Raw genomic sequence first — 11,783 nt, forward strand, 5'->3', positions numbered from 1 at the left:
CCCCCCACCCCTCCCCATCCAGGCCCCATAAATAGCAGCAGAGCCGGAGCCGGAGCCGGCGCCAGCGGCTGGAGCAGCAAGGGAGTCAGGGCCAGGGCCAGAGAGCCGGAGAGAGGAGCCCCCGACTAGAGCCCAGGTGAGCCTCCCCTTCCTCCCTAGCTCAGCCCCAGCCTGGCCCAGCCTGGCCCCGTCTCCATAACAACGTCTCCCCCGGCCCCCAGAGAGGTCTCCAGTCCTGCCCGATCCCCTCACCACCCCATGCCCCTGCCCATCTCAGGGACCCTGCGAGAACTGGGAGACTTGTGGCTGGAAGGCAGAGACCCCCACCCACCCACCCAGACCCTCCCTCACACATCCAGAAAGGTACGCGCTATGGGGAGGGGGTACCCAGCCAGAGAAGGGTCCCAGTTCTGAGGGAGGTACGGGAATGGGCACACCCTCCTGGATACAGACACACGGCTAGGGGACAGACACACAGGGCGGGGGCATTCAGACACACCAACGCACACTCGCTTGGGGGACGCACGACACGGGAGCAGACAGCCTCACCCAGCGATGTGGACAGACACAGATAGATGGACTGACCGGCCGCGAACTCGGGCCAGCATACCCCTGCCTGCTGCTGCCCGAGGCTTGGTACCACTGCTGGGGGAGGGTGGCATGCGTGCATCCCACGGGCAGCATGGAGGGGGCTGTGGCTCCCCAAAAATCCTGTCGCTAAGAGACAGTGCCAGTGCTGCCAAGAAGTGTGAGAACAGGGGAGGTGGGGAGGGAAGCGAGAGTTGTCATAGTGGGAGCCCCTGCCAGGAACCTGGAGGGGCTCTCAGCAGGGACAGGGCTCTGTCTCTACCAGCCCAAGCCCAGCACCCCTCCCTTGCCATAAGCCACCAGAAGGTGAGTGGGGGGAGGCGGAGAGGGACAGCCCCACCGGGCATCTTACGACCTGCCTCCTCCTGCCCACTGCAGACTCCGTTCCTGAGGCTCGTCCCCTTCAGGCTTCCAGGGGCTCCTCCACCCATTTCCCCACCCCCTTGCCCCAGTTCAGCTCCCTCGTGCCAAGACTGAATGCAGTGCTGGCTCAGACATCAGTCGGGAAATAGCAGAAGGTGCTGAGATAGCAGAAAGCCTGAATCAATCAATGGCCTAGGAGCCAAGACTGCCAGGAAGCCCCCACATACCCCCAGCCCTCTCCAGCCCCATCCACGCAGAGTAGGCCAGCAGGGGTGACAGAGGCACAGGGCTGTGCAAGGGTGGGAGGCTCAGGTCCTCCGCTCTCCCTGTTCACAGCTCCAGGGAAGCCAAGCTGAGGGCAGGCGTGGGGGTGAGTAGGGGGAAGCAGGAGATCCATGAGCTCCTAGGGCCTCGGGAAGCGGGACAAGGTGGGAGTGGGGCCCAGGTTCCCAGAAGACAGACCCCTCCCCTAGCAGATGTTCCCTTTCCAGTGTCCAGGCCATCTGCTCTGTCCCCACAGTGACATGTCGGACCCTGAGATGGGATGGGTGCCTGAGCCCCCAGCCATGACACTGGGGGCCTCACGGGTGGAGCTGCGGGTGTCCTGCCATGGCCTCTTGGACAGAGACACACTCACCAAGCCCCACCCCTGCGTGCTGCTCAAGCTCTACTCTGATGAGCAGTGGGTGGAGGTGAGAACGGGCTCGGGTCTTATCTTAACTAACCTCCTGGCCTGGGAAGGAGGGGGGCTGGGAAGGGGCAAGGAAAGCCTCATAGGGGAATGTGAGGACCCTGAGGGGCCTCTCCTAGGCTGTGGGGGTAAGCCTGGAGACAGGTGTGCCATCATTACAAACACAAACCGTTTTACAGCTTCCAAAGTCCGCAGAGTCCCAGAGGGTCCTGAGATGGGCCCAGAGGAAGTGGCACAGCTCCCAAACGCCTTATGGGAGCCCCAAAGGACTGATGATGGTTCAGGGGGCTGGCAGCACCCTGAGCTCAGGGTCGAACCTAGCAAGGGAAGGGCTAGTCACAGGGGATGGGGGAGCCCGAGGAAAGCTAGCATGGGCAGGGTGGTCCCGGGCAGGGAAAAGAAGCCTGGGTTCCCAGAGGGCCCTTGCCCCTCCTGCCGCAGGTGGAGCGCACCGAGGTGCTACGCTCCTGTTCCAGCCCGGTCTTCTCCCGGGTGCTGGCCCTTGAGTACTTTTTTGAGGAGAAGCAGCCCCTGCAGTTGCACGTGTTTGACGCTGAGGACGGAGCCACCGGCCCCAGCAATGACACCTTCCTTGGCTCTACAGAATGCACCTTGGGCCAGGTTTGCATTCCCATCCACCCCCCCCCCCCGCCCCCAATCAGCTTCTGCCTCTGAAAGCCAAAATAACAGAGAATCAACTCTGGAGCGAGTTCAGTCTGGGCCTTGGGCCCCATCTCCCCCATTCCCTGCTGTGCAGCCTTGGGCAAGATACTTAACCTCTCTGAGTCTTAGTTTCCTCATTTAAACCGTGCCTACTCTTAATGTTGCTGTGGAAATTAAGTCCAACCCTAGCCCAGTACAGCCCCTGTGAGCACTCGAAGGACACTTATTACTCCATCCCTTGTTACCTGGCCAAGGCAGGTGGGGGGGTGTCACAGCTGGGGCTCCCTCCACTTCCATCTCCAGATCGTGTCACAAACCAAGGTCACTAAGCCATTGCTGCTGAAGAATGGGAAGACTGCGGGCAAGTCCACCATCACGGTAGGCAAGGTCACCTGTACCCCCCCACCTTGGGTGGGGCATTCAATGCCCCCTGCATGGACATCCATGGTGACATTATGTCCAGGACTGGTCCCCACCTAAGGGAAAGGGCAAAAGGTGGCCCTTTGGGTGGTAGGGAGAAATCCTGCCACTTGTATCCCCCTTGCAGATTGTGGCTGAGGAGGTATCTGGCACCAATGACTATGTGCAGCTCACCTTCAGAGCCCACAAGCTGGACAACAAGGTTGGAGCCCCCGAGTCTAGCCCCCCGTCCTCCTTATTAGAGAGCCTAGGCCCCCCACTCAAGACGAATCAGTGCTGCTCCCTTCTCGGTGTTAGCCGCCTCCCTCTGCCGACCTCACCAGGCTCACGGGTCCTTTCCTCTGCATCCCCAGGATCTGTTCAGCAAGTCTGACCCTTTCATGGAGATCTATAAAACCGATGGGGACCAGAGTGACCAGCTCGTCTGGAGGACTGAGGTTGGTGACTGGGGCCGTGCGGAGGGAGGAAGGAAGAGCAGAGTAAGGGGATGTGGCTAGGAGGTGACCAGCTCTCTGGTGCCTCTCCAAGGTGGTGAAGAACAACCTGAACCCCAGCTGGGAGCCATTCCGCCTGTCCCTGCACTCCCTCTGCAGCTGTGACGGCCACCGGCCTCTCAAGGTGAAGCCCCCCGCCAAGCGAGGACAGCCGACCGGAGCAGCCGGCCTCTGTCTGAGACACTGCCCCTGTGTCGAGACCCTTCCGTCTCCCTCATGTGATAAGCCCTTCCCACGGTGGGGTAAAGACCCAGTCACAGCTCAACGTTCCCACTTTGTGTACCTTTTATCAAGGCCAAAGTCCCTGCCAGATGGAGCCAAAGAATAAAGATCAGCAGGTAGCCTCTTTGGGCAGGCTGAGGACACCTGCTGGGGCCCCCGGGACTGTAAGCCCCAACCTCCCTCAATCCCTCGCCCTGCCCCCAGCAACCACGGCAAAGCAACCCTGACCCTCTCCCCTCCCCTCCTTGCCTTCTCAGTTCCTGGTGTATGACTATGACTCGAGCGGGAAGCATGACTTCATCGGCGAGTTCACCAGCACCTTCCAGGAGATGCAGGAAGGAACAGCAAACCCTGGGCAGGAGGTGTCACCAAGATCCCTGGGAGAATTCTGAGAGGGCCGAAGAGCCCAGTATATGTGATGGGGGGAGGGTGGAAAGTACCCGGGTTCAGTCTAAGGACAGAGCCCTGGGGGTCTTGGTCTGGGAGGCTCTGCTGGAAGGGAGCCAAGGGGTCACCTGATGGAACTGTGACTCTGGGCTTGTGGGGTGTGGGGGGTCTAGATGCAGTGGGACTGTATCAACCCCAAGTACCGGGACAAGAAGAAGAACTACAAGAGCTCGGGGACCGTAGTGCTGGCCCAGTGCACGGTAAATCCCAGTGCCTGCCTCACGTCGGACCCTCAGATTCAACCCTGTCCTTGTTTCAAAGACCAGTTTCTCCTCTTCTGAGAACTGAGAAGGCTTGCCCTGTCCCACTGGGAACTTCAACCTCAAAAACTACCCTCCATGTGCCCCACAGAAGCCCCACCCAGCTCTCTCCTCAAAGGACCATCCTGCTACTTTACCTCTTCCCCTCCTGCTAGGTGGAGAAGGTGCACACCTTCCTGGATTATATCATGGGCGGCTGCCAGATCAGCTTCACGGTAAAGGCCCAGGGGTATAGGGGACACGGGCAAGAGGAAGGGGCTAAACACGCAGTGAACAGAAGGAGCCCCCAAACCCCCCTGCCCCTCCTGGGGGCCTCTCAGGACCCTTAGCATCGTCATCTTGTACCCCTCACCCCACTCCATGATGGGGCTACCTGTGGGCTTGACTGGATATACCTTAGTCCTCCCTACAGACCCTAGCTCCGGGCTAGCCTCTCTGTGAGCTCTCATGGATGCAGTGTGACCCTTTCCCCACCTCCACCAGGTGGCCATCGACTTCACCGCCTCCAATGGGGACCCAAGGAGCAGCCAGTCCCTACACTGCCTCAGCCCCCGCCAGCCCAACCACTACCTTCAGGCCCTGCGCGCAGTGGGAGGCATCTGCCAGGACTATGACAGGTGGGAGGAGGGTAGGCTGGGGAGGAGGGAGACGGGTAGGGAGGCCTTGCCCGATGGGCCCCACAGCCTTTTCTTCTCCTCAGTGATAAGCGGTTTCCAGCGTTTGGCTTTGGCGCTCGAATCCCCCCCAACTTTGAGGTAGGCTGGGTTTGAGAGGAAGGGAGGATTTGGTGGGAGAGTAGGAGGAAAGACATCTCGCTGCTCTCACCTTACCCTCCCAGGTGTCCCATGACTTTGCTATCAACTTTGACCCGGAAAACCCTGAATGTGAAGGTAAGAGGAGATTTTCGCCAGCCCCGCCTCCCCCCAACAGCTTGCACAGCCCGTCCGCCCCATGCAGGGGCACGGACTGCATCCTCACAGGCGCAGCCCCCTGCCCATCCCACCACTCAGCTCCTGTCTTACCTGGGACTCTGGGCCCCTGGCCCAGCATCTGCCCAGCCTCCTCTCCCAGAGCCTGGACCATCCAACTCGCCCGCTTACTGAGGAATTTAGGGGGCCAGGCAGAACTGAGACAGGGAAGGACCTCCTTGCTTTAAGGGTGTCAAAAAGGGCTCCCTGCTAATCTCTGCTGGCCTCACCTCCTTGCCTACAGAGATCTCGGGGGTCATCGCCTCCTACCGCCGGTGCCTACCCCAGATCCAGCTCTATGGCCCCACCAACGTGGCCCCCATCATCAACCGCGTGGCCGGGCCAGCTCAGCGCGAGCAGAGCACCGGCCAAGCCACGGTGAGGAGAGGAAGCAGGCAACCAGGCGCTGCCCCACGGGGTGTCCTCCCCGGGGGGGGGGGGAGGGGGGGCGGGGGGGGGCCGGGGCCAGGGCTTGGGCTTGCGGCGGGTGCCAACGCCCTTGCACACAGAGCCTACCCTTCCTCCCCGCTGCCTGCCCTCAGAAGTACTCCGTGCTGCTGGTGCTCACGGACGGCGTGGTGAGCGACATGGCCGAGACCCGCGCAGCCATCGTGCGCGCCTCCCGCCTGCCCATGTCCATCATCATCGTGGGTGTGGGCAATGCCGACTTCTCCGACATGAGGCTGCTGGATGGCGACGACGGTCCCTTGCGCTGCCCCCGAGGGGTGCCCGCGGCCCGCGACATCGTCCAGTTCGTGCCCTTTCGGGACTTCAAGGATGTGAGTGCCCGGCGCCCCCTCCCGGCCGAAGGACTCCTCAGCTCCTCAGGCCCTCAAATCTGACCCGTCTCTCCCACACCGGGTTGGTGGCCTGCGGAGGACGCTGGAGCCCAGCCGGCCACCCCGAAGCCCCGCCCCCTTGCCTGACCCCGCCCCCCACTCTCCTGGCCGCAAACCCGCTAACCCCGTCCCCGCCCCCACGCCCAGGCCGCACCTTCTGCGCTTGCCAAGTGCGTCCTGGCTGAGGTGCCCAGGCAGGTGGTGGAGTACTACGCCAGCCAGGGCATCAGCCCCGGGGCTCCCAGGCCCTGCACACCGGCCACGACCCCCAGCCCTAGCCCGTGACTGCCTCCCACCGGACCAACCCTCCCTCAGCCTCTCAGTGAGTCCCGGGGGCCCAAAGGGGTGGACAGGGGTGCAAGGTGGGGCTTGGTGGAGCGCATCTGGGCTCGGTGTGGTGTGGAGGAAGGTGCTGATGACTATCCCACCGTGTCCCAGGTGCCTGTCCTGACCCTTGTGACTCGAGTGACCAGTGCCTCTCCCTCTTGGACCAGCTGTGGCCCCTAGGTCCTGGAAGTGCGTGGTGAGCCCTGCTCTTTCTCTCCAGGCCCCATACCCCTCAGCCTTGTGACTTTCTTCAGTGATCCTGACTTTCTGGTCGTTAATAAAGGGAACCACTCCTAGCACCTCAGCCTCTATCTATCATGCCTCAGATGTCCATGGACGGTCCATAACGCCCACCCATCCACACACACCATTAAGAAATGAGGACCAGCAACTTTCAGATCTGAGCCAGAGCTCCCACGCAGCCTGGTATCTCAGCGGTTTCACCCCAACTGTGTGCCAGTGGGATCTGAGGAGCCCCTACCCTCACCTCCCAACCCCAGGGGGCCCAGCACCATGGAGGTTAATTACCAGATATGGGGGGTGGTAATGAGGGGCTGTCAAAGGGGCAGGTTGATGCCCTCTTACAGCTGTCTCTAGAGAAGCCCAGCTGAGTCCCCCAGGAGCTGCACTCCAGCCCCCACACAGCTGTGGGGCGGGCCAAGCAGGGGTGTTGGGGGGACTGAAGGAGGGCAGCAGGTCTGTGAGTGGATTATGAACACAGAGCGGGTATCTGAGGTCTGCGCAGCCTGGTTTTCCTGAATGTGTGAATGTGCGCGTGTGTTCATGCACTGCACATCCCTGCCTCTCCACGAGTGTGGCCTTAATGTTTCAGAAAGTCAGGCTGTGTGCCTTTAATAACGTTAACAACAGCAGTGAACATTATTGTTCACCATGTGTGAAACTTGCTGCTACGTGCTTTAAATGCATTCACTCTCACTAGGTAGTTAGCATCGTTTTTCCCATTTTTCTTCAAATCAAGTGAGGCTTCATTTAAATCCAGCCATCATCAAAGAACTGGTGAGCCTGGAATTGAGCCCAGACCCATCTGACTGAAGTGCCCACACTCTAAATCACTAGTGTGCAACTTCTGTATGAGGCTCATCTTGAGCCCCAGGTGTATGTATACATGGGCTGATTGTGTGTATGGGGGTAGGTTCCTGTGGATGGCGTCTCTGCCCGTGTGTGTGTGCTGTGCAGGGCCTCAGCCAGTTAAGGAAGGTGTGCAAGAGCAGTGCTGAATCTGGATTGAAGCTCCGGAGAGCAGGTGAGAAGACAGGTGATATCCAGAGCCAGGGAAGAAAAGACAGGATCCTGGAGGGACCCTCCCTGCCCCAGCCTCTCCCTCAATGATGAAGGAGATGAAGGAGGAGAGGCCAAATGTGCTGTGAGTCACTCAGCCAGAGCCAGAGAGGGTGGCCAATGGCCAGTGGTGGAGAAGGAGAGGAGAAGAAAAAGAAATCCTGGGGGAGATGGAGGAGATGCCTCCCATTGCAGGTTCCTGAGTGGAAGAGGGACGAGCTGGGCTAGAGGAGGGGGAGGAGGGAATAAGAACTGTGATGGGAAGAGACAGCTGGGGAGGGGGTGGATAGAGGGGGCAGAAAGGAAGAGAGACATATGGGAGCCTCTTCCCCACCCTCAACTGCTTCTCCCTATTTATTATGTCCCTTAGAGGACCTACGACAGTGGCTGGTGAGGTAGCTGCTCCTAGCTCAATGCCTCTGCTCTGCCCAGAGCCCCCGCCTACTCTCTCTGTAGGCAGATGAACCAGAGGGCTGGGTAACCATGGCAACTGTGGGACCTCAGGATAGCCATAGGCAAGCCTGGCCCAGTCACTGATGCTTCTGGGCTTCTGTGCAATGGTGGGAGGAGGAGGAGGCTCCATCTGGCCCAATCCCCACCCTTCCACCCCATTTTCATTGGCCCTCCGGAACTGAGACTCACCACACACACGCGCGCGGACACACACACACACACACACACACTGGGAGCAAGGCTAAAGAATGAACACTTCTTAAATGGCAAGAACGTTTAGCCAATAGTATAAAGTTCTGCCTGAACTTCAAGTTTAATTCACAAAAACTGCATTCTTTCAGCATCTTGTCATACTGGGTAAAATCTCACCCCAGCCCTCAGCAAGGCAGGAGGTAGCAAGGGTACCCTATGCAGGTCTGGAGGCCAAGGCAGCCTGGAGGGAGCAGCAGAGGACCAGTGCGGGGGCTCATCCACTGCAGAGGCTGCAATCAGGAAGCAGGAGCAGGACAGGAAGTCCCTTCAGTGAGGTTGTCCTGGGGGCTTCTTGGGGAGACTCTTGGGGCTCCCACACCAAGGAGATGCCAGAACTGGAAAGGTGTCGGAAGTCTCCAACCCAGGATTAGAGGAGGTAACCAAAACCCAGGGAGCAAGTGGTTTTCTCAAGGTGACAGAGGTATCCCGTGGCAGAGCTGGGACTAGCACCCAGGTCCCCAGACTCCTGCCCAGAGTTCTCTCCCAGCCCACACCAACCACTCCCAGAGCTCCTCAGGCCTTTGCTGCTCTGGGCCCTGGAGGCCACCGGGTTGGGTGGGAGGAAAGCCTCTTGGATAGAGTTCCTAGTCTGTCTTGCTATTGGTAACAGATCTTGAAAATGCAGTAGTCCTAAAATGGGGAGTTTCCAAGCCTCGGAATGAAAAGACGGCTTCATTGCTAATTACCGCCTTAATGCACTAAAGGTTGAAAACCTTGAATTAAAATCTAAACTGAGGGGGAGTCACACCACTCCCTCGCCTCCCATTCGCTGTCACCCAGCCATCATCCACGCCTCCCCGCCCTCCCCCCCTCACCCACAGTGCCCGGCACTGGCTCCTCCAGATCTCGGTGTCCTGGTCATGTGGGGTGGAACAGAGGTGGAGGGTTCTGTGTGCTGCCTGCGTGAGGAGAGAAGACCTCCCTCCCAGAAAATGACCAGCATCTAACCTCGGAGCATGCCTTGAGGGTCCAGGAAGTTCGGGGATATTTATGTGTAGTCATACCACGGAGTGTCTGGCACCAGAAGGCGCTCAGTAACCATCTAGTGAACGGTACAGTGGCCTCCTGCGTGGTGCCCCCCCATCCCCCCCCACGACACCCCTCGGCGGCCCTAGCGGCTCAGAGGAAGAAGTGGGCGTGGTCCCCGGCCCCGGGGCCGCTCGAGGTCAGCCGGTCACAGCGAGCCTTGTAGAGGTCGCGCTCCCTGGCCAGGCGGGCCACCTCGGCCCGCAGCGCGTCCAGCTGGGCGGCCAGGCGGGCGCGCTCGGCCTCTAGCCCGCGCCGCTGCTGCAGCCGCTTGGAGCGACAGGCCTGCGCGTAACCGCGGTTCTTCAGCGTGCGGCGCCTCTGCTTCAGCCGCAGCGCCTCGTCGCGCCCGCATCCCCGCAGCTGCCGGTTGAGCTCCCGCACAGACATCGACACCAGCGCCGCGTCCGAAAACCGCTCGGCCAGCTGCAGAGGGAGGGGGCGGAGAGCGGGTCAGCGCCGGGGGCCCGCCCGGCTCCACCCTCGGGTCGCCTGAGGGACTGCCCCGCCCTCTGGGAGGCTCCGCCCCCGGCCCCAGCCTTACCTGATGCTCGCCCTTCCACCGAATCCACCCCGCAGTCCAGACCCCGCCCCACGTCCCAACAAGCCCCTCCTCCCCGGGGAGCGCGCGCCCCTTTGGGTCCGCCCCGCGCTGCAGGCCCCCGCCTCCCGCGGTCAGGCGAGCCAGTCGCCGGTCGGAAACCCGCGCCAACCCTGCGCGGTCCTCAGCGTCCGGCTCCAGGCTCTCTTGGTGTCGAGTGGACACGCGCCCAGGCAGACCCCGCCCCGCCAATGCACCTCGCTCCCCTGTCCTGAAGGCCGCAACCCTGTGACCCTCAAAGGATTTGGATTACATCCTAATGCCCTCAACACCCCCATCTGTGTCTATAATTAATAGGATGAGTCCCAATCCTTCCTGAGAAGACTGGGGGCTGGGGAAGCACGATGTTTGAAAAGGCCAACCTCATTCCCGTTCCCACAGTCTCAACTCCACTCCATTCCACGCACAACTCTTTCCCTGGTTTCCACAGACGGAGTATATTTACCTCCCTGTAAAGAACCGCTCCCCATTAATTCTCAACTCTCCCCTTTTGGTCCTCTTCTAACCCTGTCTTCTCCCTCTTCCTCTTGGTTCGGACTACTCATTTCTCTCCATTTGGAAAAAGGGAGGGAGCAGAAGGTAGTTTTCTCTGATTTCCTTCAAGGGCCCTTCTTTTCTCCTGCCCTCTGTCTCTTCCCCAATCCATAACCCTGTCCCAGAATTCTTCCTCTCTTGGGCTGTCCCCCCTCAGCCTGCCTCCCCTCAGGCCAACTCAGTGATCGCTCACCTGGGCATGCTGCGCTCCTGTCTCCTCCGGGCTCCCTGGGTAGTAGCTGTGGGGCCCCTCGATAGGGACTGGACCCTGACCCTGCAGCAGCTCCACAGCCTCCTCAGGACTCAGGCCCAGTGCCTCCCCAGCTCCCAGCTGCTGCTGCAGCGTGGCCAGCCAGTACAGCTCCTCCAGGCCTGGCCGGGGGCCCTCGGTAGCCCCCACCATGCCCGGCTCACTGAAGGTGGGTGAAGGAGGCACTGAGCTGTAGGGTGTGGAGCCCAGTGAGGCTGTTGGGGGGCCAGATCGTCCCTCAGAGGGTTCCCGCTTTACCTCAAACTTCATCAAGTCAAAGTCATTGACATACTCCATAGCCAGTGGGCTGGGAGGCAGTGCCATTCTGGGGCTGGATTGGGAGGGGTGCACCTGCAAAAACAAAGGAGAGGTTTGGAGCACCTGGAGGCTGCCTGCCAGCCTCCTTCACCAGAACCTGCTTCTCCCAAAGCCCGAGTGCCCTGGAGAGCCAGAGTTCTGGAAAGCCCGGGTGATGGTGCAACTCTGTTCCCTAAAGAGTCACCTCTGGGCTGGAGCAACTTTTCGGGTGGCAGGGGCTCCTGACTGGGGGCAAGCAGCTCAGAGGCCTGACTGGGGAAGAGGATAGATAGCACAGCGTCTGGCCCCACTGGTGCCTCTGGGAGCTGTGAAAAACAAGAGGAACATGGCAGTGCTCCCAAATCTGGTGCTGGGACATACTGAGAGGCTCTGTCATCTCAAGAGACATCACTTCATTTCCAAGCAATCAAAAAATTTTGCTTAATTAACTGTGACAGAGTATGTGTCTATTTTAGGACAATGGGAAGGCATGTATGCCGTGAATTTTAATGTATGAGGATAACAAGTTGTTATACCTCTCTCAGAACACCTAGATTGATGCCTTAAACACAGAAGATCCTCAGTGCACATCTGTTCTATGGGTTAATCAATCAATTAATCCCTTTTATAGGAGCATGAGACTTTGCAAAGAAAAAAGAAAGGTCCTAGAATTGGTTCTAGAAAGATCAGGACAGAGTGGTGACCTTCTTTCCCCAAGCCAATCTCTCCAAAGGGAACCAACTAAAATTGGTTTTCCTCCTTCTATCCAGAACCTGCTATGTTGTGTGA

The 11,783-nt window shown here is 59.7% G+C and overlaps 2 protein-coding genes and 1 long non-coding RNA gene across 6 annotated transcripts in view; 1 reads left to right on the forward strand and 2 right to left on the reverse strand.

The window, feature by feature from the left end:
* Positions 1-1,244, reverse strand: part of LOC118550031 (uncharacterized) — a 152,606-nt gene extending 151,362 nt beyond the window's left edge. Inside the window, exon 1 of one of the 2 annotated variants that reach the window (XR_013440636.1) lies at positions 611-1,244. This is a non-coding gene — a long non-coding RNA (uncharacterized LOC118550031). Of the gene's footprint in view, positions 1-585 lie in introns of both variants that reach the window. The other variant, XR_004924368.2, reaches the window with a different exon arrangement.
* On the forward strand, positions 23-6,581 carry CPNE6 (copine 6). Of its 2 annotated transcripts, XM_036114643.2 has the most exons (18): positions 49-136; positions 1,288-1,321; positions 1,472-1,643; positions 2,084-2,263; positions 2,609-2,683; positions 2,853-2,927; positions 3,079-3,162; positions 3,254-3,343; positions 3,699-3,803; positions 4,002-4,088; positions 4,304-4,363; positions 4,632-4,765; positions 4,849-4,903; positions 4,987-5,038; positions 5,361-5,494; positions 5,659-5,895; positions 6,103-6,277; positions 6,394-6,581. In XM_036114643.2, the coding sequence occupies exons 3-17, from the start codon at positions 1,476-1,478 to the stop codon at positions 6,238-6,240; spliced, it is 1,674 nt and encodes a 557-aa protein (XP_035970536.1). In that variant the 5' UTR covers positions 49-136; positions 1,288-1,321; positions 1,472-1,475; the 3' UTR covers positions 6,241-6,277; positions 6,394-6,581. The 2 variants fall into 2 exon arrangements, with proteins under 2 accessions (XP_035970534.1, XP_035970536.1); XM_036114641.2 differs by lacking the exon at positions 1,288-1,321 and having other exon boundaries at positions 23-136.
* Positions 6,582-9,106: 2,525 nt separating this feature from the next.
* NRL (neural retina leucine zipper) lies at positions 9,107-11,021 on the reverse strand. 2 transcript variants are annotated; one of them, XM_078078731.1, is made up of 2 exons: positions 10,956-11,021; positions 9,107-9,738 (listed from the first exon to the last, which is right to left on the reverse strand). In XM_078078731.1, the coding sequence occupies exons 1-2, from the start codon at positions 11,019-11,021 to the stop codon at positions 9,406-9,408; spliced, it is 399 nt and encodes a 132-aa protein (XP_077934857.1). In that variant the 3' UTR covers positions 9,107-9,405. The 2 variants fall into 2 exon arrangements, with proteins under 2 accessions (XP_077934857.1, XP_035970584.2); XM_036114691.2 differs by having other exon boundaries at positions 10,641-11,021.
* Between the last annotated feature and the right edge of the window lie 762 nt (positions 11,022-11,783).

This window comes from Halichoerus grypus, chromosome 8, assembly GCF_964656455.1.
Source record: "Halichoerus grypus chromosome 8, mHalGry1.hap1.1, whole genome shotgun sequence".
NCBI classification, from domain to species: domain Eukaryota; kingdom Metazoa; phylum Chordata; class Mammalia; order Carnivora; family Phocidae; genus Halichoerus; species Halichoerus grypus.